This window comes from Diceros bicornis, chromosome 32 (assembly GCF_020826845.1).
Source record: "Diceros bicornis minor isolate mBicDic1 chromosome 32, mDicBic1.mat.cur, whole genome shotgun sequence".
Lineage (NCBI taxonomy): Eukaryota > Metazoa > Chordata > Mammalia > Perissodactyla > Rhinocerotidae > Diceros > Diceros bicornis.
Window position 1 is genome coordinate 11,953,437 of NC_080771.1, and position 27,605 is coordinate 11,981,041.

The 27,605-nt window shown below is 43.7% G+C and overlaps 1 protein-coding gene across 1 annotated transcript; it reads right to left on the minus strand.

Annotated features, from left to right (window-relative positions):
- Nucleotides 1-3,272: 3,272 nt before the first annotated feature.
- On the minus strand, nt 3,273-27,290 carry GOT2 (glutamic-oxaloacetic transaminase 2). Its single transcript, XM_058527944.1, has 10 exons — nt 27,134-27,290; nt 16,355-16,511; nt 14,608-14,736; nt 12,204-12,263; nt 11,472-11,633; nt 11,135-11,239; nt 10,008-10,158; nt 9,355-9,520; nt 5,036-5,186; nt 3,273-4,524 (listed from the first exon to the last, which is right to left on the minus strand). Exons 1-10 carry the CDS (start codon nt 27,220-27,222, stop codon nt 4,402-4,404), a joined length of 1,293 nt encoding a protein of 430 aa, XP_058383927.1. The 5' UTR covers nt 27,223-27,290; the 3' UTR covers nt 3,273-4,401.
- Between the last annotated feature and the right edge of the window lie 315 nt (nt 27,291-27,605).

The window sequence follows — 27,605 nt, forward strand, 5'->3', positions numbered from 1 at the left end:
CTGTTTTTCAAAGCAGTACACCATTTTACATTCCTGCTAATAGTGTATGAGGGTTCCAGTTTATCCACATCCTTGATAACCCTTGTTATTGTTTTTTTTTCGCTGAGGAAGTTTCGTCCTGAACTAACATTTGTTGCCAATCTTCCTCTTTTTGTACGTGAGCTGCTGCCACAGCATGGCCACTGCCAGACGAGAGGTGTAGGTCCACACCTGGGAACTGAAACCTGGCTGCCAAAGTGGAGTGTGTCAAACTTAACCACTAGGCCACCAGGGCTGGCCTGTCTTTTAGATTATAGCCATCCTAGTGGGAGTGAAGTGATTCTCCTTGTGGTTTTGCATTTCTCTGATGACTAATGATGTTAACATCTTTTCATGTGCTTGTTGGCCATTGCTATATCTTCTCTGGAGAAATGTCTATTCAGATCCTTTTTCCAGTCATTAATTGGGTTGTCTTTTTTAATTCTGTAAAAATATCTTAAGGTTCTTTTTTTTTTTTGAGGAAGATTGGCCATGTGCTAACACCTGCTGCCAGTCTTCCTCTTTTTCTTTTTTCTCCCCAAAGCCCCAGTACATAGTTGTATATCATAGTTGTAGAGTTGTAGCTCTTCTGCGTGGGATGCCGCCTCGGCATGGCTTGGTGAGTGTCTGCACCTGGGATCCGAACCGGCGAGCCCTGGGCTGCTGAAGCGGAACGCATGAACTTAACCTCTATGCCACTGGGCCGGCCCCTGGGTTGTCTTTTTTAAAAAACTTTTTCCACTTAATTTTATTAGAAGGTAGTGAGCAACTTATGAACAGTTCTGGGAATTTGGGTGTGCATGTTCTCCTGTGAATGTATGTGCATAACTAGGGGCTTATCTTCTCTGACCTGTTTCCCCATTTGCAAAAATAAGGATATTGGACTATGGAATCTAACATATCTACATTTTTATGATTTTGTATATTACATAGTGTGATGGTTAATTTTATGTGTCAACCTGGCTAGGCTATGATACCCAGTTGTTTGGTCAAATACTTGAGTCTAGATGTTGCTGTTGGGTTGTCTTTCTATCATTGAGTTGTAAGAATTCTTTGTATTTTCTGGATACAAATCCCTTATCAGATATGTGATTTGCAACGTTCTCAACATTTTTATAAGATTATCATTAAAAAAAAAGTCTTTCAGTTATTAGATATAAATAAACCAATATTTTCTATGGAAAAAATTCCATATCCCAGAAGTAAGGAAAAAGGTTTAAAACACAGTTCTCAAGCTGGTTGAGGGAGCCGTACTTTAGCTGTTTAGATGTAAGCCTGAGGTGGTGTAGTCTAACAACACCCAATGGCTGGTCCATGTCAGCTGTACCTGAACCACCTAGAAAGTTTTCTTTTTCTTATTTTTTTATTTTTACTTTTTGTGAGGAAGATTATCCCTGAGCTAACACCCATTGCCAATCCTCCTCTTTTTGCTGAGGAAGACCGGCCCTGGGCTAACATCCGTGTCCATCTTCCTCCACTTTATATGGGACGCCGCCACAGCATGGCGGTGCGTCTGTGCGCACCCGGGATCCAAACCCGGGCTGCCAGCTGTGGAGTGCGCGCACTTAACCACTATGCCATGCGGCCGGCTCCTTTTTTTCTTATTTTAAACAATAGATTCCCAGGCCACGTCTCAGATAGTGAGTCAGAATGCCCAGAGGTAAGGCCAGAGAACCAATATTTTAAACAAATGATCCAGATGTGGGAACTATTTTACCTTAAATTATAATGAAACAAGGGCATGACTTTTCTTTCTGAGCAGGCTCCGCCAGGTGGGAGCACGTTAACGTCTCAGACCCAGACTAGGAAACTACAAAAGAGTTTAAGGCAAATAGGCTGAACCGCTGAGAAAAACATCAGGTTCACCCCCCATGTGAGTTTTCCGTGAGGAACGGGACTTCGGTGAGGGTAAGCCGGCAATATGTGTTTAAAAATAGCAAGGTCCGCAAGGCGCTCCAGCTCCTTCTCTGGCTGAGGTCTTGGCAGCCCACTTTCAACCATTTTGGATCCAGACAAGGAGACTTAAAGCAGCTTCTCTAACCTAGGCAGTCCGTCCCTTTACAGAACAGCTGACTAATGTTTATTGTTTTCCCATTTTAAGATATGTTTCCAAAGACATCCAGTGGACCAGTCCACTCGCTTATCCTTTCACCGCCTTGGTGTATCCATTAGCAACAGGAACACCAATGGGCGGGGGTCAGGAGAGAGCCCGCTGCCCACTGCGTCCCTCAAGGAGTGAGAAGCGGGGGAAAGAACGAATTGAGCCTGTTTTCCCCTCCCAACAACTGCCAAGACACTGTGGATGGACTCTGGGCTGACTCTTGCTCCACCGCCTGTCTGGCCAGTAGCTGCCCCATCTTGAATGGCCCCTAGCACTGAGCAGAAGGGGACAGAATAACCTTGGGCAGGACTGATGCCAAGCAGGAGCCATTGCTAGATGTCTGCCGAGGGGGCATCTGACTTCATGCTGGAGGTTGCACATTGGCAGTGTTTGCATCTTGCTTGCAAATCATTTTTAAAAAATTAAATTAGTTGTCAACTTCTAAGCATCAATAGACCTCCCATAAACGTCAGGACTTCCATTTGATTTGAAAGATTTTAGACCAGCAACCCCAAGCTTTCACTCTCACAGTGCCTGTAACTTCCCCATCCCCGAGGAAGAGGGTGGGTCACCAGTGATCATGTTACATCCAGTTTGCATCATTTTGTCACTTTACATTCACTGTTTATATTACCTACTTGGCTCCTGTAGACATCTTTTTTTTTTTTTTTTTTTTTTTTTTGCTGAGGAAGACTGGCCCTGAGCTAACATCCATGCCCATCTTCCTCCACTTTATGGGGGATGCCGCCACAGCATGGCTTGACAAGTGGTGCGTCGGTGCGCGCCCGGGATCCGAACCCAGGCCGCCAGCAGCAAAGCACGCACACTTAACCACTACGCCACGGGTAGTGGCGTAGACATCTTAAGTTCCCACCTCCCCTCCATCTCCTCATCCCTGCCTATATCCACAGGATCCTTCAAGGTACTCCACTTGTCACCCAAGGTCCAAAGGATTAGACCCACATTTTCAGCATCTTTAGACTGGACAAGCCAAATAGCAAGACACAGAAGACAAACATATGTCTTCAGTCTACATTTGGAGCAGATGACAGATCTATTGGCTTATGGTCAGAGGACATGACTCCAGACTTCTGGGATCTACACCCCCTCCTACTCTTTCCTCCCATTAAAGAAAAAAATAACACAGCAGTGGTTGGGTCTACAGTAACTTTATTGTAACAGAGAAACCAGGCTGCAACAAGTCTACATGATTAGAGCAGATGGTGGTTATCTTTCCAAAGGGTGAAGCTTGAGCCCAGCTGGCAGCACACAAAGGTTAAGACCAAAGCCCAGAAAGTCCTCTTTCCTGGTTCTACCCTGCGATGCCCGTCTCATGATGTGAGATGAGTGACTGCACAACCACACTGAACGAAGGTACGAGGTCCAACTGGGCAGAGGCAACATCCCGACGGGAGACAATTAAACACTTCCCGAAGAGGATGCTGAAATAAAGTGCAGTTACCTACTCTCCGCTATTCTCTGCCGAGAAAGGTGAGGGTATGGGATGAGCAGTAAATTATGTTCTTCATTCTTCAAATAAGCATATTCTATAGTATGGAGTTGATGATCAATCAAGCAGAACAGGATGAAAATCTAGGCTAGTTATAGACCTTTGTGCCTAAGTAAATGAACAGCAGTGATAAGGGAGAAGAGAGGAACATTAAAATGCCTGCAGGTATTAAAAAGGAGCACCTTCTTTCTTTTTTTCTTAAATATGACAGGAAACAGTATCTTTTATATTCTTTGCTGTAGTGGCAGCAGACTCGCTGATTTTCCTAAAACACGATTTCTATAATACAGTCTGTTGATAAGGTTACTCAGTCACAGGAGGGCTAACATGAAGCTGCCTGTGAATGTGACAACTAGGTCTCCTCACACAGCCTCTCATATGTGCTATTTTCATGCTGATCTACAGAGCAACTGCCAACATCATAAGGGGCTTCAGTTAAAGCTTCTGAAATATTGCAATGGTGTGACTGATAGGTTTTTTTGGGCTATGCCCTTCTTGTACGTGTAAACTCTTTCGGAAAAGCTGGAGATAAAGGGATGAGGGAGAGTTTGGTTTGAGCCACAAAGTGCCAGACACCAGCCACAGGTGCCTCTGCCCTATCTCACTACACGTTCTTTTCTGAGAAACACGTTGAATCGCTGAGTGTTACGTACTGTGGTTGAAGGAAATGATCTGCTCACCACCATCCACCCTCCCTCTTCCTCCATGTGGATCTCACAACAGCAGGGGCTGAAGACAGGAAGGTTGTCTCTGTTCCCTCTCTCCAGGGAAATTACTTGGTGACCTGGTGAATGGCATGAGCAAGGTAGCCCACGTTGCCCGAGGTGACCCCTGCCACAGAGATGCGGCCGTCCTTTGTCATGTAGATGGAGAACTCCTTGGTCAGCCGCTCCACCTGCAGACAGAAGAGAGCTTGGGCACTTCCCGGTCAGGGGGACTTCCCCAGCCCTGGCAGGGCACAATTAGCCACTGTTAAAACAGAAAAATAACAGCTCTATTTTCTCACTTAAACTCTATTCCCAGAATTTGGTGTGCTGGCTTAGAGTGAAAAAGAAGAAAAAATCTTAGATTCAGCATTTGCAGAAAAACAGATTTGGAATCCAGCTACAGAACAGCTCTCCTATCAGGATTCAGGCTCCCGCTTGTTCTGGATCTCTTCCGAGAAGCAGCAGTGATCATAAAAATGATCAAAACAAGCTCTGCTCTTCAGAAGTCTGCGACCTCAGGGAGGATACAGACAGGTCAATGACTAATAAAAAACGAAACAAAATGAATGCTACATACGTCCTTTACCTAAAAGGACTCCAAAATAACTGTTTTTAGGGTAATCCCAAATAGGTTGGTGAGCTTCTGGTTTGCAAGGGCTGATCCATCAGGCAGCCGTGGAGAGATCAGCGTCCACTCACCTGCTCAGGCTTTAGTCCCGTGAAACAAAACATGCCGATCTGGTCAGTGATGTGCTGCCAATTGTGGGAGGAGCCCTCCTTCTTGAGGTTGGAGACCAGCTGAGTCCGCATGCCAATGATGCGGTCGGCCATGCCTTTTACTTCTTGCAACCTGTAAAAGAAGACAAAAAAAAAAAAGAAAAAATGCTGCTCCATTCCGGGCAAGCACTGACAGACAAGCCACAGCTCACAGGATTTTTACCTCCCTTGAGTGCTCCCCTAGTGTGCCTTAATTCTTTGTCCTGGACTGAGTCACACGCTGTCACTGGTCCAGGAAGAAAGCTATTTTACAGCATTCTCTTTTATATCAGAACACTATTTTGATCAGGCAGCTAAAATAGTTAACATGATTGAGTAAGTAAGAAAAATGGATGAATGAATGACTCTAAAACTTAAGAAGGCTATCTCTAGCCTTTACGCAGGGGGCAAAAGCTGTGGATTAAACAGTACAATATGACCTTATTTTTAACATGGATGGAATGAACATTGCTGCCAGCACAATTAACACAATGCACTGGAACCTACAATGTGCCAAGCCGCGTGCTAGACGCTGAGAAGGGGAGGCCTGAGACACGGTCCTTGCCTTTAAAAGCTTACAACTGATGCTGGGAGCAAATGTGTAAGTGACCAACTTATGGAACAAGGTGAGACAAGGTAAGAATGAATAGAAGAGTGCTGTGCCAAGAAAGCCCCAAGAAGAGGGGGTTACTCTATCTGGGGGACTGGAGAGGACAGTCCTCTGACTCCCTTGATTCTGGACACAATCTTTTCGTTCCTCAGAGTCTACCCTTCCCATTCTACTCCTGTGGCTCTGTGGGAAATTCCTGTTGCTTTCAGCAACCTGATGGCTGTAAAAACATTTCTAGTTTACTTCCCTGTTGCTACATGTTCACTTTCCTAAACCATCTCTCCATGATGACGCCATGCAGTTAGAACAAGGTTACAAACTGCCAATTAAAGGTCTTAGTCATGTTTTATTTGACTCGGTTAAACACTTTAAAACTGGCACTTGCACATAAAAATGTGGATTTTTCCTCTCTTAAAAAATGAGAAGCAGGCAACAGTGCACCAGCAGGGCACTTACGGGAGCTGGAATCCCTGGCCCCTCCAGGCATGGCACTGATTTTAAATTTCCTGTAGTCATAGCCATCCAGCTTCCTGTACTTTGAGGCCTGGGTCCTAAAGGCATTGAGCGTATGACCACGGCTAGATCGGGGCGACCTCAGCAGAACCCCTCCATGCTCTTTGTTGGCTACAGAAGGAAGTTCTGACTTCTCACAATATCAAGGTGCTTCACATAAACAATATAAGGTGCTTCCCGATCTGCTCCCACCTTCCCAGCTTTGGTGGCTTCTCCATCCTCCTCACACTCAGTGTTTCTGCCATAGAAACCACCTGGGACTTCTGAAGCACACTCTACGTGATGCACGTCGTGCACCAGTGCCTTTCCTCGTGTATATCTCTCTGTCCAGTTTTTCCTTTCCCCTTCATTTCCTCTGGGGGAAAACAGGCTGCTTCTCTCTTCAAGGCACAGCTCAAATGCTGCTGTCTTCATTACATCCTGCCTAACTCCCCACTAGAATCAATAGCTCCTCCTTTAGTCAGCATGTATTCTGTCTTGTATCAATGTCATGTGTACCTTTCTCATCAGATTATAAACTCCTCAAGGATAGAGACCACATCTTAGGCATCTGGCACAGTATCTTTGTCATCTTTGTGCATTACAAGCTTCCAGTGTATTGAAATGCACACATTAAAAAAATAAAATCTTGGGGCCGGCCTCGTGGCTTAGCGGTTAAGTGCACGCTCTCTGATGCTGGCGGTCCAGGTTCGGATCCCGGGCGCGCACCGATGCACCGCTTCTCCGGCCATGCTGAGGCCGCGTCCCATATACAGCAACTAGAAGGATGTGCAACTATGACATACAACTATCTACTGGGGCTTTGGGGGGAAAATAAATAAATAAATCTTAAAATAAATAAATAAATAAATAAAATCTTGGGGCCAGCCCCGTGGTGTAGTGGTTAAGTGTGTGTGCTCCGCTGCTGGTGGCCTAGGTTTGGATCCTGGATGTGCACCGACGCACTGCTTGTCAGGCCATGCTGTGGTGGCGTCCCACATAAAGTGGAGGAAGATGGGCACAGATGTTAGCTCAGGGCCAGTCTTCCTCAGCAAAATAGAGGAGGACTGATATGGATGTTAGGTCAGGGCTGATCTTCCTCACAAAAAAAAATAAATAAAATAAAAAAAAATAAATAAAAATAAAAGTTAAAAAAAATCTTGATAACCATTAGAGAATATGGAAATATAAAAAATCATTTAAAATAGTAAGTAAAAAAAGCTTAGTATAATTCTAAGTGACAAAACAAAACCAACCCAACCCCTACATATATAACAGTATGGTATACAGTATGTTACAACCGTGGATGATAGTACGTAAGGAAAAAAAGCTGGGTGGGGCCGGCCCGGTGGCTCAAGCGGTTAAGTGCGCGCTCTCCACTTCGGCAGCCCTGGGTTTGTGGGTTCGGATCTCAGGCGTGCACCGATGCACCGGTTGTCATGCCATGCTGTGGCGGCGTCCCATATAAAGTAGAGGAAGATGAGAACAGATGTTGGCTTAGGGCCAGCCTTCCTCAGCAAAAGAAGAGGAGGATCGGCATCGGATGTTAGCTCACGGCTGATCTTCCTCACAAAAAAAAAAAAAAGAAAAAAAAATGTAAAAAAAAAAAAAAAGAAAAAAGCTGGGTTACAATGACTGGAGTTACGGTGTTTTCCCTCTCTCAAACTTTCTGAATTGTACTTACACACTAATTTTATAATGGGAAAAAATAAAATTATAATTTAAAACATAGTCAATTTTTGGGTAAGCCTAGCATGATCTATTGTACCGGAAAGAACTATGCTGAACCAGACTCTTACTATTTATTTCAGTGTTAATTTAAGGTAGAAAAAATAGCTGTCACATGATGACTAGGTGAGCTGCAGATAAAGTTTCTTGCAGAGAGCCAGCCCTGATGGCCTAGTGGTTAAAGTTTGGTGCGCTCCGCTTCGGGGGCCTGGGGTTCGGTTCTCGGGCACAGAACCACACCACTCGTCTGTCAGTAGCCATGCTGTGGCAGTGGCTCACATAGAAGAGCTAGAAGGACCTACAACTAGAATATACAACTATGTACCGGGGCTTTGGGGAGAAAAAAAAAAAAAAGGGAGGAAGATTGGCAATAGACGTTAGGGCAAACTTTTTCCAGAGGGGGAGATAAAAGTTTCTTGCAGACGGCAGACTTAGCTTTTCTACCAAAGAAGCTTCTCAGAGATCTATCCTCTCAATTAACCAGCTACACAGGATAAACTCTTATATTACTAATCACATCTTTTATGGGCATCTTGGCTTTTTATTAACTCTGAATTACATAGAGCAGGGGTTGACAAACTTTCTATAAAGGGCCAAATTGCAAATATGTTTGGTTTTGTGGGTCATAAGCTCTCTGTCACAACTACTGAACTCTGCTGTTATGGCCTGGAAGCTGCCATACACAATTCGTCAAGAAATGGGTGTGGCTGTGTCCCAATAAAACTTTATTTGCAAGAATAGGAGGTAGACTAGATTTGACCTACAGAATATAGTTTGCCAACTCCTGACCTAGAGCAATATTTTCTAAATTGTGTGTCATGACCCATTAGTAGGTCATAAATTCAATGCAGTTGGAGGTAATTGGCATTTAGAATATATTGGAGTATAGCACATGAAGCTTAAGTATTGAGTTTTGGTAACTGTTTCAGTTAGATAAACACACAGAGGCAACGTATATTCAGGGTCATGATGTAAATAAACTATATGTCTTACGTGGACTGTGGTAAAAAAGATTGAGTAACACTAACTTAGAGCACAGGTCTAAGAGATTCAGATGGTATAGATAATAAAAACCAAATATACAGAAATACTGACTCAAGGTAGCTATTATTAGGATAAGAACAAAAAATAAGACATTCTTAAGAAAGTTTTCCTACGTAAGGTTCTTCAATTTGAACTGAAATTTAGGAGAAGGCAGGTTTTACTTAACATGGAGATGATGGAATAAAAGACACTGCCATTTCTGAATTATGTTTGTCTCCAACATCTTTATCTGAAAGTGCTAACAAACGCACCCTCCTCTGTCCCTTCCTCTCTTTCCACCTACGGAAGCTGTATGGTCTGGTATGTCACAAGTTGCCAATTATAATCGAGCTTTGAAGGATCAGTGCTGGGAAAGGCGGATGGCTGGGGGGTGGCAATATGCCTTTACCATTGTTTTCGCAGATCAGGGCTGGTCAGAATGGTCGAGGCAATCCGGGCCCCGTTGAGAGGAGGGTTGGAATACATGGGCCGGATCAAGATCTTCAACTGGGACTCCACCCTTTTGGCTTCATCAGCATCTTTGCAGACCATAGTGAAGGCTCCCACACGCTCACCTGAAAAGACAAAATGGGTCTTGTCTTCTAGCTCTCCTGTCTAAAATGCTGAAGCAAATCATGAGTGAATTTGCTACATATTATCTATTTTCATCAGAAGCAAAAATAACTCTCTGTTATAAATAAAAAGTTTTCAATAACTTTGGTGAACCTAGATACAACAGTACCGTGAACCTAGGTACAACAAAGGTTGAGTACTCAAGAGTATTCAAAGGCCTCCTTTTATTGTCTTATGGAGCAGTGACTTTTTGTTTAGAGAGGCAGTACTCAGTTTTCTTTCCTGGAGGAATGCAGAGACACTAAAGAAGATATTGCTGGCTAAGATCAGTAAAATCCACTTTACCCGTCTTTCTTCTCTGGGTAAGGAGGGACGTGGAACACACATACACACACACGCATGCATACACATACCAAACCCTACAACTTTGTGGCACCCTCTCCCGGCACTCCCTCCATCTCACACATCATGCTGGCTCCTTTAGCTTACCGTATAAGCCCATGTTCTTGGCATAGGATTGGCAGAGACAGACATTAATGCCCTGTTCGATGAAGTGGCGTACAGCCCAGGCATCCTTGTCACCATCACCACTGGCAAAGCCTTGGTAGGCCATGTCAAAGAATGCAAAGAGATTGTTTTTCTGGAAAAGATAAGAGAAGAAGACCAAAGCTTTAGGCAGTCCCTCTTACAATGCCCCAGATGGCACCTGTGCTTATGGGGACCATGCTGCCTCACACAGACAGAGTCAATACAGTTTTCTCCCCAGATGGCAGTTTGGAGATGTTTAATTTTCATGGAGTTAAGATAACAACATATACTTTTTTACTTTGGTAGATATGGTCCCTCAAGAAGACATTAAGAAAAGAGAATCTTAATTTCAACCTGCCCCGAATGGTCAAACAGGAAGCTCTTTTCAGGCCCGCAGTAGTCGGGGTAATGATTCTGGTCCAGTCAACACAGGACCAGTATCAGCCTTTTCTGGGGTAATGTAACTGGCCGACTCATACCCAGGGCTCACGGGACGGCCTCTTAGAACCGTCTCATCTTGAAAGTGCCCTCTGAATGCTCTTTCTCTGTCTCATTCTGTTTGCAGCTTAGGGTTGACAGAATGTAAAGAAAGGGAAAAAAAGGAGTGAAAACAAGGACACACAGCAACAGAAATATTTTCTTCCCTAGGAATTCTGACTAGAGCCTTCTCTGATAGCTGACCCTATACATGATATCAGCAATGCTGAGGAAAGTAGCAAGGACAGGCCGGGACATGAAAAAGTGGATAAAGGTTGAACAAGTAACCACTGACCAGGGCAAATGTAGGCACCAGCAGCAGACATGCTGGGACCAGTGGATGCCTGCTGATCAGGCTAGCCAATGACAAGTTTTATCAGAATTCTCTACAACTAGGCTGAGAAGCAAAAATTATTTTCAAACTGCTCCTGTATCATCAATTACAGAACCGCTAATTATGCAAATGAGCTCTTTCCTGGCAACTTAACAATGCATGGAAATTTCATGCAGGCTCAAGGTGAATTAATTCTCACTGTTAGATGTTGCCAAGTTAAGCATCTAAAGCTAGTTACTAAAAACAGAACTGTCCCCAGTCAGTTTACCCTCCTCACCTTCACCACTGTTGCTATTTCCTTCCACTGCTCAGGGCGAGGGTCCACTCCTGTGGGATTGTGGGCACAGGCGTGCAGGAGAATAACACTCTGCTGTGGTATTTTCTAAAGAGATAAACAACCAAGAGATTACTTTGCAGCTTTAAAGGAGATAGTTTACCTGAAATGCCATAGGGTCACTATTATTTGATAAGTAACAAAGATGACCCGAGGTCTGGGAATAAGCCCATCTCTCGTATTTTAAGTCAGGTATTAAGACCTAGCTGGGAGACATCAAATCTCTACAAAGAGGTTTATTCCTTGAGTCTTCACCCCTCCTGCAGTGAGAGCCACTTACTGAAATGTCTTCTAGGGCGCCTGTGACGTCAAAGCCGCACGTCTTGGGGTCATAGTACCGGTAACCCTGTAGCTGCAGGCCAGCATCCCTGAAGATGGGGGTGTGATTTCCCCAGGATGGTTTGGGCAGAAAGACATCTCGGCTGAACTTAAAAAATCTTTGCTAAAAGATGGGATGAAAGGGAATGGAAAAGTGAAGAAAGGAGAGCGAAGAAAAGTTGATATTTTACTGAGGGGACATTTTTCTCTATTGAAACTCAGCTTCTCTCTATGATTGAGAGTAGTGACTCACAGTGAGACTGCCTGGGTTGGAATGCAGGCTCTGAAGATTATACTGGCTGTTGTCCCCAAGGACCTGCCTGGGCCTCACTTTCTTCATTTGTTAGTTCAACACTTCATTTAGTGTTAACTCAACCTCCTTCATGAAGATTAAACAAGTTAAAACACAAATCTCCTAGTAATAGTATGTGTTCAACAAATTATATTATTATAATATTATCTTATAATATTATTATTATTATTATATCTTCCTTGTAATTTCTTTTAAGTACTTTCATCCTCCCCTCCACTGACTTCATTTATCCGAGAACAGGAAATCTTCTAGCTTTGTGGCAAGAGGAAATCTACTTCTGGGTCAGCAAACACACATGCAATAATAGGAAACCCCATCATCCTTGTCAACTTACAGATGGTCTTACAGCTCTTTCCTGAAGGAGTTTCCAGAAAGACTCACCAGAAAATTGGCTCCGATCCTTAAGGCCCCAGTCCCAGAAATGGTCTGCACGGTGACATACTGAAGGAGAGACACGCACAGTGAGTGAGGTGCAACCCTCTGTACAGGATGCAACATAATAAAACCGAGGTCAAGCCCGAAGAGAGGCTCTGTACAGTCAGCACCCTTCCTTCCTTAGAAGCCGAAGATAACGTTCCGAAAGAATATTCAGAAACGAGAGAACAGTACTACTATGTCATTTCTCCATTTTCTAAGAGACAGATTGACTCTCCTCACAGGTTCTCAAAAGAGCGTCTCTTCAGTTTTCAATGCCTTTGCTGATGTAGCAACTAATTTCTTATGGCCTGTTATTAGTGTCATCCTGCGTTATGTGAGAAACCTTCAGGACACAAAAATCCCATGCCCCTTATGAAAAAGTAGTGATTTTTACAGAGAGAAAAAGACACTAAGAACAGTCACTACATTAAAATATTATTCTAGAATTATACAAAATTGAATGACTCTCTGAACATCAAAAAATGAGCCATCTTGAAAAGCAAGTTAACAAGTACATTAGAATAACATTTCTTCATTTTAAAGTTGTCTAAGAGGTTCCCTTCTATGACAAAAGATAATCTGAAAATATTATCTTTTGGGTAATGGGGAGATGCCTGAGGTAAATCTGTTCCTTGAAATCGGTCAACTTTAGGGGATGAGTAAGAAACCACAGGGTTTTTTTTTTTTCAAGGCACCATAGAAGTACAAGGCTCTACAAAACATAAACCTGTTTTCTGGACTGGGGGACAGGGGATTAAATGGGGGGAACCCAACTAACAAACTCTTTACTAAACAAAGTTTGTCTCTGCAAACTTGGGCGTGACAGAAATAAAAACCTAACTGTAGCTCTGAAAATAGAAATGACTCATAAAGGCAGAGCAATTTATAAAAGACAGGAGGATGTTATTTTAAGATAGGCCAGTCTTATACTTAGGTTACAATTCGTAAGATGGACACAGAATAAGAAAAAATTCCAGAAGTATAGAGAAGTTTTCATGAGAGGTTAACAGGTGGTTGATTGCACGGCTATCAATCAAACGATATTCTGCCCATAACTTATGATCATGACCCCATCACCCTGGGGTCGATGTTGTATGTTTTTCTCTGAGGTAATAAACTAACGTGTGGACTTAGACCAGTCTTGCGAATAAACTGTATTTATTCCGGCTTTGGGGGCAGGGAGAGGAGAAATGTTGGCTTAGTTTTGCTACTTTGTGTGTTTTTCCTCAGACTTACCCAGAAAAATAAATATTTAAACATACAAATGTATCCATTAAAGAACACATCTGGGGCGCCGGCCTAGTGGCACAGCGGTTAAGTGTGCGTGCTCCACTACTTGCTCCACTTCGGCGGCCCAGGGTTTGCAGGTTCGGATCCCGGGTGCGCACCAACGCACTGCTTGTCAAGCCATGCTCTGGCGGCGTCCCATATAAAATAGAGGAAGATGGGCACAGATGTTAGCCCAAGGCCGGTCTTCCTCAGCAAAAAGAGGAGGATTGGCATTGGATGTTAGCTCAGGGCTGATCTTCCTCACAAAAAAAAAAAAAAAAAAGACAAAAAAGAACATATCTGTTTCAAAAGAAAGTAAACTATAATGCACACGAGCCCACATGTCAGGGGGCTGTTCAGTGGCCTGGCTGCAGCCACCTGCATGATGCTATTCTATTACAAGTGCTGGGCCTGCGTACACACTGTGGGTGCACACGGGCATCTGTTTGTAAAAAGCTTATGTCTAGTGACCTTCAGGGACATCTTTCTTCCATAATAAGAGGGCCCTCTGGGGAATGGGAAGGAGGGGACACCTAGGGGCCACCTATTCTTCCTGGCATGGCTGCAGTGGTGCTCTCTGGACCTCTGAGAGAGGAGGAAGACAGCGGGAAGGGAGCATGGTCTGCTCTCTTTCAGTGTCCAAACTGGCTGTGGAGGGGCAGCAGAGGATGCCAGACTGGTTCCGGCCCTGACAGTCCACCTGTGGCTTGTTTCCCACCTGCTCCCTCCGTCTAAGCTGGAAGCTCAGGGCATGAGGGTGGGGGCTAATGATAGGCCTTAAAACCGACATAGTTTGGCATCCCTAAAGCATATTCAATGTAAAATGAACATAAGCACACAGAGACTAACAGCAAAAGCAATGTCGAACCTATCAGTCAAATTACTACTGCATTTTTGGAACTGGTGTTATATGAAATCTTTTATTTAATTAGTGCCAATTTACTATCTAAAAAAGAGATATTAGCAATACTGTGGCCACTTCAAAACTATCATCACACACAAAGCGATGCATCTTTCCTTATTTAAATTATTGCAAATTTGTTTAATCTGTTAAATTTAAAGACAGACCCTGAACGATGCCAGAGTGCGCGCTGCTTACCCGGCCACTTTTTAACACTTCGCTCTTCTCCCCCAGGGCCAGCTCTGCAGATGCCTTACAGAACTCAGCCAGTCCCCCAATGGGCAGGTATTCTTTGTCCAAATTTTTTGCAGCCATTTGGGCTTCCGCCTGGACAGAGAAAACGCATCCATTTAGTTTCTTCTCCTCACCTGGAATTATATCATGATTAATAGGCAACGTCTTATAAGTTAAATTTTAGAAGTAAAGCCTTGTTTTTTATTTGGAGATACTGTCCAAGAAGAAGGCTAAGTAGAATACTTTATACTTTATATTCCAGAACAAAAATATTTAAAATTTTTTACTCTATTTTATTATTATTATTTTTTAAAGTTAGGTTTTATGTGGATGGGTATACAGCATCTCTTGGTTACCATTTAACATAAAATGGCATTCTTGGAATGCACAAGAACAAGGTTTAAGAGACACACTTGAAGTAGATATAAGATGATAAAATCAGACTAAATACATAAAAAGAAGTATTTCAAGGTATATGTCAGTCTAAGAACTTCAAAGGTTAATAGTAATAGCCACATATCTTCATGCTTTCGAGTCAGAGGCCTGGCTGTGCCATACTGGCTGTGTGACCCCGTGCAAATTATTAACCTTCCTGAGGCTGAGTGTCTTCATTTGTCAAATGAGGAAACAACCATGTCTACACCTCATATGGCTGAGGTGAAGAGCTGATGAGGTAATGCACAAAAGTGTGTGGTGGTGTTCCAGCTTGCAACAGTAGCTAACACTTGCTGAATACTTTCAACTGACTTACGGAGACCCAAAGCGAGACTCAAAGCAATCCCCGCACGACCCGAGACCCAGCAGTGGGCAGTTTTTGAGTGAGCCTTCTCATCACAATTGTTTCTTGAGTCCCTTTTTCTACTCAAGAGAATTATAGAGATGACACCTAATCCACACTCCATACACTCTGAAATTTCTTCTTTCGGTGGTTTACTCAGCCCACGCTCTATTACCGCACCGGCTCAGGAGGGCCTGAGCGCGCCTACTGCACCGTGCACAACTCAGATGACTACAGAGCTCTTCACTCTCGCCCAGAAGCACTCTCCTCTAACTTCTCCTCACGGTGCCTAGCTCTGCTGTATGGAAGAAGCACACATCACCACCCCACTTTTGGAAGTGATAAAGCAGCACATTCATATTTCATCAGAGGATGTGCAGATGGAAAGAAAACTCATACTTTCTTTTAAATAACCATTCTAAGGGGATTAGTCATATTATTTATAGTGATAATGACAACCCACAGAAAGACTACTAATAAAAATACAACAAAAATAAAATTATTCTATAGTTCAATAGGAAGAAAGGATTGAGCATGCCTCGTAGAAGGGCTTTATTAAGGCAATCAAAATGAGAAAAATGGAAATAACAACAGAAATTCTCATCCGCAAAGAGACAAGAGACAAAGTTTATCACCAAAAGACAACGTTTAAATTCTTGATCCTTTTCTGCACCCTTGGGATTAAACATGACACTATGCCTGTTCTATAGATAATCAGGGAAGTCCAATCTTGGAAAAGACCATGTAGTTCCAACCTCTTACTTTTACAGCCAAGGAGACTACGGCCCAGACAACCCAAGTGACTGAAGCAGTTAGCATCAGAATTCAAACCCAGGTCTCCTGACTCCCATTCCAGCAGTCTCTCTGCCACTCTGCAGGAGCTCCTTTCAGTTTATTCATCCTGATCAAGCAGGAGATGGATGGCAAGCTTACCTTCCGGACACTAGGGAGCACGTAAGGCTTTCCATTATCATCCCGGTAGGCACCAACTCCCAGATTCATCTTTTTGCTGTTGGTGTCTCTCTTATAGGCTTCTGTGACTCCCAGGATGGGATCTGGGGGCCCCATCTCCACATGGGCCCACCAGGAGCTGAAATGGGAAATACAAGACATTAGTCCCAGTAGCTAGATTTCCACGGCCAGAGACGTCTCGGGTCTGCCAAAAATCCATTTCAACTAAGGTTTGCATTTTTATTATGCACAGGGTAAAGCAATAGGCACCAATAATCCTACAATGCTTAAGACTTCAAAGCACCTCACAGAAGAGTGGAGAAGACTGATAATTCCACTGCAAATGCTACAAGAAGCAGAAGAGGGACCCTGGAATCATCCTGGGGAGGGCAGGGTGCACGTGTAGGCTCTGAAAGCAGACCAGACCTGACCTGAATTCCCAGGCAAAGAATACATCAAGTAACTAGGCAGTGAGAAGCTAAGAGTTGTAAAAGATGAGACTAGAGGAGGAAGCAAGGGCCAGCGCAAGAGTATTATGTGACCCCCCCCCCCACCAAGGGGCTTGGGTTTTATCCTGTTCCCACACTTGTTAAGGGCATCACTGGAAAGCTTGATAAAAATACAGGTTCCTGGGCTCCACCCTGGATATACTGAAAATATGTAAAATCACTGAAGTCTTTTTTTTTGGGGGGGCGGTGATCAGGTAAAGGGAGTGACATGAATGGACTTGCCTTTTTAGATCCCATCTGGTCGCAAGGTGGGGTGCTGAACGCAGAGCGGTAAGGATAGATGCAGAAGGATCACTGAGGAATCTGGTTCATTAGCCAGCCAGAGGGACAGAGAGGAGGAGGGCCTGAACCGGGGGAGACGATACACAGTAGGCGTGGAGAGGATGTCAGAGAAGCGCGAGGTACTTAGGAATTAAAAATCAGCTGGAAGAACTGGCTGTGACATTTTACTGATTTCATTACTTATGGAGTTAAAATGGTCGACAATGTTCATTATTTTATATTTGTATGAGAGTCATGATTTTACCTTAAAAAATTATCCTTTAACAGTCCTAGCCGTCGGCCCAGTGGAGTCACCTGACTGGGCCAGGTGAACTGTGTTGCTGGGGAAGTGCACCCCCCGAGGGACTTCCAAGAGGCAGTATAACTGTATAACTCTGTTTCTCTAGCTTGCTACCCACCCCCTACTGATTTGGGGGTTCTGGTTCACTTACGGCCAATAAGCTAGTCCCCACTGGCAGCACTGACTGGGAGTCTGGCTTCATGCTCTGACCATTCAGTGATCTCTTAAGTGGAGAGCAGAGACCTAGTCTCTGGTGGGTGAGAGATGATAATCTGGTTTGTTTCTTTGCATCTTTTTTTTTTTTTTTAAAATCAGATCTGTGAGATTTTTTTGTGTATGTTTACTCTTTACCTTTGGCTGAAGTTACAGATCTGAAGAGCTATAAGCTCTCTGTGTCGGTAATTCAGAAAGGCTTTTTTTTTGGTTTTACCTCTGAGTGTCTGAATGTGAAATGTTTTCCATTTCTGGAGACATAAATTAGATTATAAAAACCTCAAATTGAAGGTCCTCTGTTCTGATTGTGTTATAGAGACTGAATTTCTAGTACTTCAAAATGTGCTAGACTCAATTTTTTTTTTCTTAAAGAGACTCAGAAATGTTTTAAATATTCAAGTTCATATGAGTGAAGTAAATCCTGGATAAATGAGACTAGTTTAATTTTGATTTAATAAAAATAGCTATGTCTTTTATTTATTCTTGGTAAGTATAATACAAGCATATATTTTATTCTACATGGGTTTGTTTTTCTTAAAATTATACTGGTTTACTGATAAAATAAGCTAATATTACTCCCATATGATGTTTAAAATTATGAAAACTGTAAATTTGTGTTCAAGTAGTTATTATTATGACAATTTTTTTTTTTTGGTGAGGAGGATCGGCCCTGTGCTAACATCTGCCAATCCTCCTCTTTTTGCTGAGGAAGACTGGCCCTGGGCTAACATCCATCCCCATCCTCCTCCACTTTATATGGGACGCCGCCACAGCATGGCTTGACAAGTGGTGCGTCGGTGCACGCCCGGGATCCGAACCGGCAAACGCCGGGCCACCACAGCGTGCACACTTAACCGTTTGTGCCACTGGGCCGGCCCCTATTCTGACAAATTTTTAATTTCAATAGTAATGATATATTTTGACTCTTCTATTAATAGATTTTAGTTTTTAGAATAGTTTTAGATTTACAGAAAATTGACAGAGAGTTCCCATAAACTGCCCCTGAAGAGTTTCCTCTTATTATTAACGTTTTATATTAGTAGGGTACATTTGTTACAACTGATGAACCAATATTGATACATTATTAAGCCCACAATTTACTCAGATTTCTTTAGTTTTTACCAAGTGTTCTATTTCTGTTCCAGGATACTCCATTAAACTTAGTTGTCGTGTCTCCTTAGGCTCCTCTTTCTGTGACAGTTTCGGACTGTCCTTCTTTCTGATGACCTTGACAGTTTTGGGGAGGACTGGTCAGGCAGATTGTAGGATGCCCCTCGACTGGAATTTGTTTGACGTTTTTCTCCTTAGACCGGGGTTATGGGTTTTTGGGAGAACAGTAATATGTTTTGTAATATGTCAGTCTGAAGACAATTTCTAAAATCTTTAAGTAACTTAAAATCTTGGACTGATATTACAATGAGTTAATTAATGGATTAATTAATCATTGGATACCTAGATAATTTCTAAGCAAGATAAATTACTGACACATTGATTACTAAGCCTAATTTAAAGTTTATATACTTTTGCTTAATTTTATCTGCTTTAAAGAGGCTATAGCTTTGGGTCATTTTAGCGAACATGTTCTTTGTTGCCATTTTAAGAAGGTATAAAAGGGATGTGTGTGTGCCTCTAAGTGTTCATGAGCTTTACTAGTGTGCTAAAATGCTCGTGTAGGACTGATATCAATGCCCTCCTCATTTTGTTTGCGAAATGAAAGTTACTTTGGTTAAAAGTTAAAATTAATAAGTTGACTCTATATCAGGATCAATAGTGACAGAGAAATACAACTGTGTATGTTTTTGTCTTTCAAGGAAAAAGAGTTGTGTTGTCCTAAAGCAGTGCTTCTCAAACATTTTGGTCTTTGCATCCCTTTATGCTCTTAAAACTTACTGAGGACCCGAAAGAGATTTTATTTATTTGGGGTATAATTACCAACATTTACCGTATCAGAAATTAAATTACCGTAGGAGAAATCTGTTATACTATCCTAAAAAGTCAGTTTGTTGTAAATATTAAAGAGTGTGTAAGGACAAACCTTGGAAAGGGAATTTTGTTTTGATTTATAATAACTGAGTTTGAAAAGAAGCTATGAAAGGTGTTAACATTTTAACAAAGTTCTGCTCAATCTTCCTTGGTTTAGTGATTAATGACTTTACTTACAATATGAAAGGTTATTTCTTTACCTTCTGTGTAATCTGCCTAGATAGGAGAGATTCTGTGTTTTACCAGAATACGTTCTCTATGCTTTATGTTGACTCTTATGTCCTTGATTATTTAAGGAAAAAACAAAACTAACAAACAAAAATGGTGCTGCACATATGAAATGGCTAAGGTTCTTTACCATCATGTTATATGATTCATATGAATGTTTTATTGTTGTTTTGATTAAATAGGTATGCAGTGATTATTTCTCAGGCACTCACAAATCCTGTCTTATCAAGTGATCAAATATCTAACAACTCTTTGATTTCCCAAAATTGAATCCTAAACAAAGAACACAAAAATTTCAGGCTATGTTTCACCTAAAACTATCTTTCAGATTTCCTAGAGGGCCCCAGAGAAGCACCATCTCTTTTTCCCAATAAACACTCTCCTGGCAGCACAGATGCATTAATGTATCAAACTAAGGTTTTACCTTATGGTAAATTACTGTTCTGAGAAAAAGATTATATTCTACTGTTTTTCTTCAGGGGAAATAAGCAAGAAATTTTTTTTTTTTCACAGTTTCATATTGCAGGAAACAAAGTCTTTATGATCTCTAAATCAATCACTGAGAACCTGTTATGTGCCAAGAGCTGGGAATATAAAGAAGAATAAAACACAATCCCTCACATTGTGGTTAGCCCAGATTAGCCCAGTGGGGTGACCAACGGGAGTGATAAACAATGCAGGCTGGGGGTGGAGGGATAATGTACAGTGATACAAAGACAGCCTCAGGGCACAGAATATTATTTATAGGGGCCCTTAGGAGAGGACCTAATAGCCTAGGAAGGGGAGATAAGTATAAGCTTAGGAATGCTTCCAGGAGGAGGTGACCTATGAGCCAAGTGCTAAGGATGAAAGGAGGAAAAAAGCATTCCAAGCAGAGGCATAAGAATAAAGGCTAATGGAGCGGGCCCGGTGGCACAGCGGTTAAGTGAGCATGCTTCGCTTTGGCGGCCCGGGGTTCGCAGGTTTGGATCCCAGGTGCGGACAGAGTCACCGCTTGTCAGGCCATGCTGTGGTGGCGTCCCATATAAAGTGGAGGAAGATGGGCACCGATGTTAGCCCAGGGCCAATCTTCCTCAGCAAAAAGAGGAGGACTGGCATCAGATGTCAGCTCAGGGCTGATCTTCCTCACACACAAAAAAAGAATAAACGCTAAGGGTGAGAAAGAGCTGGGGGGTGGAGGGAGGGGGTGTTGTAGTAGCAAGCGGAAGGGGAAAGCAAGGTTCCAAATTACTTAGGTGAAATAGCCCATGTTCTCTTAGTAATCATTTATCCAATCCCAATGATCAGATGTTTCAGCATGGGACAATGAAAGTTCTCTGTGTTCAGTATGCTGACAAGCTCGGCGGATTATTTCATTAGAATTTCTTTCCCAACAATCGTTCTCTTGTCGACCCGGTGGCCAGTCAGCACTCATATACCTCACTGCTCCATGAGGCACAGTGGATGGCCGGATGGACGTGGCAGCACACAGGTAAATTTATGCTCTCCCAACAAGTTGAAAATTGCCTCAGTCTCAATAGCTGTAACTGGTATGTTCAGCTAATTCTCTGTTATTGAAGGTGGATCATTCCATTTTTGGATTTCCCAGGCTTTTACTTCTTTTAATAGGTTGCCTTGGACGATGTCAGTACTGAGCAAACTGCATGGATTCAATAGCAGCTCAGCCACTTACCAGCTGTGTGAGCACAGCCAAGTCAATTAACTTCTCTAAGTCTCAACTTCTCTTACCCGTCAAGTGGGGGCACAACAGTACCTATCTCACAGGGTTGTTACAAGGATGAAAGGAGTTATGAAATACAAAACACTCAGAACAGAGCCTGGTACAGAGCGAGTGCTTGATGCTAGCTGGTATCAGTTACTAAATTAAACTACTACCCTTTTATTTATAACCACTGTGCCACTAGCATGGAGCCTGGTCAGGCCAAGTATGTAGAGCATTCAAGGAGCATCGGGTCATAAGACTTTATGGCCAAATGTAGGTCTTTCCTGCTTTTCAGTTATTACCACTTAGTTTTTTCTAGAGTCTCAAGAGACATTATCATTCCTCCTCCTCACTATCTCTACTGCCAGGACTCAAAATCCCTCTCACTCTTTTTCGTTGCTCTAGGTTGCCTGGTTGTTCCAGTATCCAAGCAATAGTAGGAAACAGATACCTTGAAGCAACTTCTGAACTGGGCCTGAAGAAAGCTTTGGTTATTTCCTCCCCACAATTCAGACCCAGAAAACAAGTAGCCACCTGCCTACCTACATCACTGTCACCAGCTAAAGAGTGAAAGGAACACTCTAATGTCAAGGACATATCATAGAGAACTTCTAGCAAGCAATTTTCATTTTTAAAAAGATGGTTCTGTCTAGTAGGTCTTCAATCAATAATGACAGAGCCGCTTCCCCTAACTCCCAGGACAGAAGGCACTATTCTTGTTAAATAGTGTGAAAAGCACTTATTTGTCACGTTCTTTAAAAAGTTTTCTAGCATAGAAATTCTCTCAGAAATGACAGCTTTGAGTCTTCTGGCAGATATCTGATTAAGAGTGGTATCTTTTTTTTTTTTAACTTTTATTTATTTATTTATCTTTTTCCCCCAAAGCCCCAGTAGATAGTTGTATGTCACAGCTGCACATTCTTGTTGCATGTGGGACACGGCCTCAGCATGGCCGGAGAAGCGGTGCATCGGTGCGCGCCCGGGATCCAAACCCGGCCCGCCAGCAGCGGAGCGCGAGCACTTAACCGCTAAGCCACGGGGCCGGCCCAAGAGTGGTATCTTTTAAGAAGAAGTCTAACAGCAATTTGAAAATACTGAATCTCGAACAATCTAAATATAGGAGCAGGGACCCTCAATTTGATGAGTCCTACATCAGTAACCAGGTTCAGGTCCTCCACACCCTTCATTACTCCATTCTTTAAAAGGGGAAAGACTCAATGCCCACATTGTAAGAACTGTGATGTTTTTAAAGGGATAGTAGTAGATGAAAACAAGAGTGCTCTGGGACAAAATCAATGCTGACAAGCTGTGGCCTACAAAGTGATTCCTATCAATGCACTTTGGACAGAAGTGCAAAGCCTCAGGCATTAAGCAATACTGATCGGCCAACCAAAAGATGTTAGGTCCAAAGTATTCAGAAAAGCATTTCCAATTCGAATGCCTTGCAATTTCCCTGGGAGTCTACCCAGTGCTTTATAGTTTTTAAAATGCTTTCCCTCACGTTCCTTTTTTTTTTTTTTTTTTTGGTGAGGAAGATTGGCCCTGGGCTAACACTCATGCCCATCTTCCTCTATTTTGTATGTGGGATGCCGCCGCAGCATGGCTTGATGAGCAGTGCATAGGTCCACCCCTGGGATCCAAACTTGTGATCCCCAGGCTGTGGAAGCAGAGTGCACGAACTTAACCACTGCCACCAGGCCGGCCCCACTCATGTTCTTATTTTAAAATAAGAAGAGAAGTCAATTAATTTGCTCATGATCACAGAGCTAAAAATGGCAAAAACAATACAATGATTCTGATCTTCTGACTACCCATTATTGTACCACTATTGCACGCTGACTTTCTGTTTCTTTTTTTTTTAGATTGGTCCTCTGCTAACATCTGTTGCCAATCTTCCTCTTTTTCTTTTTTCTCCCTAAAGCCCCAGTACACAGTTGTGTATTATAGTTGTAGAGTTGTAGTTCTTCTACGCGATGCCGAGTGGGACACCGCCTCTGCATGGCTTGAGGAGCGGTGAGTAGGTCCGCGCCCAGGATCCGAACTGGCGAACCCCAGGCTGCCAAAGGGGAACAGGTGAACTTAACTGCTATGCCACAGGGCTGGCCCCACACTGCCTTTCTAAAGGGTCTCATGATTCTCCTTCAGTTATTTCACTAAAAACTAATCAGAATTAAGTAATTAAAAACAAATCATTATAAATCAAATACATTAGCATATTTTTTTCTTTATTGACCTATGACTATGTCTGATGTCACCTCACTATGCTTTTACAGCACAGGTCAACAAGAAAAGGTTAAATGTGTAGTGCTTTCTGTTTTAAAAAATGTAGCTAGGGGCCAGTCTGGTGGCGTAGTGGTTAAGTTTGCATGCTCTGCTTCAGCGACCTGGGATTTGCTGGTTTGGATCCTGGGCGCAGACCTACTCACCACTCATCAAGCCATGCTGAGGTGGCATCCCACACAGAAGAACCAGAAGGACCTATAACTAGCATATACAACTATGTACTGGGGCTTTGGGGAGGAAAAAAAAAAAGAGGAAGATTGGCAACAGATGTTAGCTCAGGGTCAATCTTCCTCCAAAAAAAAAAAAATGCAGCTAAATGAAACACTGGAACTTAGCTCCATTTAAATGACCCAAGCATGCCCACTAATGGATGAAAGGATAAAGAAGATGTGGTATATATACACACAATGGAATACTACTCAGCCATAAAAAAAGATGAAATCTTGCCATTTGTGACATGGACAGACCTTGAGGGTATTATGCTGAGCAAAATAAGTCTGATGGAGAAAGTCAAATACCATATGATTTCACTAATAAGTAGAAGATAAAAACAACAACCACCACCACAAACACACACATGGCCATAGAGATCAGATTGGTGGTTACCAGAGGGGAAGTGGGGGATAGGGGAGGGAGAAGGGGGTAACAGGGCACATGTGCACAGTGACGGATGGCTGTTTTTGGGCGGTGAACATGATGCAGTCTACACAGAAATCAAAATGTGATGACGTACACCTGAAATTTATATAATGTTATAAAGCAATGTTACCTCAATAAAAATAAATAAAATAAATGATCCAAGTATGAAAATTAAGTATTTCAAAGGACAAATCCTCAGCTCTTCAAAATACCAATTGCCGAGGTCTCACTGTAGTAGAATGAGCTGTTTAAAAAAAAAAAGAAACTTCAATGTGGTACATATATATTTACAATGGAATACTACTCAGCCAGAAAAAAAGACAAATTGTCCCATTTGCAACAACACAGATGGACCTGGAGGGTGTTATGCTAAGGGAAATAAGCCAGAGAGAGAAAGACAAACACCGCATGATTTCACTCATAAGTGGAAGATAAACTAACACATGGACAGAGAGAACTGTTTGGTGATTACTAGGGGCAAGGGGGTTAGGGGTGGGCATAGGGAGGAAGGGATGTATTTATACAGTGACTCACAACCAATAATGTACAACTAAAATTTCACAATGTTATAAACTATTATGACATCAATTAAAAAAAAAAAGAAACTTCAATTACCTGAGTTTATTTTAAATGTTTTCTACTTTTACCATTTGGCTTTGGGTAAAGATCACTTCTGCACTGGTGAGTGAAAGTTCTCACTCCCTTGGCGTCTGAACCGTTAACACTCATGGCCAGATAGGCCATCTGGTTCTATCATCCAAGCATGATTCAGTGTTTAAACCTGAACAGAACCTCCTCAGCTGCATTTGCAGCTCAAATATTTTAAGACTTTATTTTTTTGTACACATTTTGCACAACTATGGGTCCCCTGTATGTTTATTTTAGACTTTGATCTGAGATACAATACTAAAATGTCACATTTGTTGCTGTTGCACTAATTTAAAAATCGAGGTTTAAAATAAAAATATTCCATTTGAAAGACACGCCAGGCACTCTTTAAGTGCTGAGATATAACAGTGAACAAAGTACTAGGTACAGCTCTCACGGAACTTATGTTCTAATGGGGAAAAGACAGGAAAGTAAAATGAGTCAGGCTCTCAAATTGAAAGAATGACTAAAAGGTTACACCCATAGGCATTTTCACCCAGCACTTTAAGTAGAGCTGTAGGCCACCCAGCCAAATCCATAAAACAAGAGATTATTTTAAGATGACTAAAACGGTGAAACAGACTTTCTCTTCCCATAACTTTAGGCACTCCTTTCTGTTCTCCAAATTTGCTGCATAAATGATAACTTCTCCCTAACTCTGGTCTACTACGTAGGCTGGCTGAAAGAGCACACCTTAACGGTGTGCCAAGAAGGAACCAAAACAGAGAGAGAAGAAAGTCTGAAAGCCTGGGCAAAACTGTATTGCCAAGAGCCTGGGGTTTTGGAAAGGACAAACTGTTCTGCTGGCTTAAAGACACCGTGCATACATCCAAACGAAAGGCCAAGGCACGGCGTAGGGCAGGTCACGGATTTGCTGCCTGGAATTAATATCTGGTTGGAGTGGTTTAGAGACTCGGTTCCCGACTAGAGAGTGCTTAAGGATTCTGTCCCAAATAGGCTTCTTGAGCGAATTAATCACCCAGCTTAGGTCTCCACTAGGAAGGAATTACCAACTCTTTTAATGCACCGTACTTTTTCTCTGCAGCACTTAACAAACAGGTTGAAATTACATATTTGTAATTTTCTGAGTGACACCTGCCCCTCCCTCAGGCCTGTTCACCGCTGTATCTATGACCAGCATCTGGTCCAGTGCCTGGTTCTGTGGAACCGGGGTGACAAGACATTTACTAACTGAAAGAGTGGAGATGGAGAGGAAGCACGGCGACTTCCCTAAGGCCAGACCTCCGAAGGGCTTAAAAAAAAAGGGGAGGTGCACCGCACCCCGACCCTTTTCCAGCCAAAGGTCAAAGGGCGGGGTGGGGGGGGTCACCGGTGACTCAGGCGGGAACAAGGCTGGGAGGATGCCGCGCGCCAAGGTCACGGAACGCAGAGAGGAAAGCCGGTCCTGAGAGCCAGAGCCCCGGGAACCTGCCTCCCCCCAGGACACAAACGGCAGCCAGCCACCGCCCCACCAACCCCGCTCGGTCCCCAGGGAGGCCACGACAGGGGAGCCCCGCTGTCCCCTAGGGCAGCACGTCAAGGGCACCAGCGCCCCCCGGCGCCGCAGCCAATCGGCGCGAGGCCGGCCCGGCGCCGCAGACCGCGTGCTCTCCCCTCGCCCGTCCACCCCCCCACCCCGAATCTGCGTCCCATGACCCCCCCACCCTTGAATGAGAGTCCGGGTGCCGTAGAGGGCCACACTTCCTAACCCAGGGGAACGCGTTGGCACGCTCTCCTGCCGTCCTGGGGACAGGGTAGGGGAGGGCTGCAGGACCCCGGGGGTCACTGCGAGGCGCGGATGCTCAATCCTCAGCCCCCAGTGAAGCCGACCGGAGGCAGGGAAAGTGTGTGTGTGTGTGTGTGTGTGTGTGTGTGTGTGTGTGTGTGTGTGTGCGCGCGCGCGCGTGCTCGGAGCGGGGTAGATGTCCTGGGGCGCCCGCAGCTCGGCTGGGCAGGCCCATCATCCCGGCTCCGTCCCGGTCTCCCCTGCTTACCTGGCTCTGGCGGAAGCCGCGGCAGCGAGGCCTGGGTGGAGGGCGGCGGCGGCCCCCGACAGGACGCGGCCGGAGTGCAGCAGGGCCATGGTGGGCGGCGAGAGGGCAGTGGGCAGCTGCAGGACGGAGCGGAGGGCCGGCGGGCGCGGACAGGGAGGCGCGGGCTCCTGCTGAAGGTAAGGACAGCCACTTCCCCGCGCGAGGCTAGAGCGGCCTCCGCCACCCGGAGCCGCGTCACAGCGCACCCTGGCGGCCGGAGCCGAGTGGCGGAGCCGTGGGTCGTCCACGCCCCGGAGTCTGCACTGCCGGGGCCACGTGGTCCCGGAAACCTGGGACGACTCCGTTTACTGCAGTTCGGCGCGCTTGAAACGCTTCATTCATTTAATCACGACGGACTGGACCGAAGAGACGGCTGCTAACATGCGGGTTGGAAAGACGGGGAAATGTAGGTTGATGTAGGTGAACTAATTTG

Coding starts and splice junctions, on each gene's coding strand:
- GOT2 (XM_058527944.1), bottom strand. CDS start 27,222: ATGGCCCTGCTGCACTCCGGCCGCGTCCTGTCGGGGGCCGCCGCCGCC. Junction 14,737..16,354: donor TGCTCCCTAGTGTCCGGAAG/GTAAGCTTGCCA, acceptor TTCTCTGTCCAG/GCGGAAGCCCAAATGGCTGC. Junction 11,240..11,471: donor GCGCCCTAGAAGACATTTCA/GTAAGTGGCTCT, acceptor TTATCTCTTTAG/AAAATACCACAGCAGAGTGT.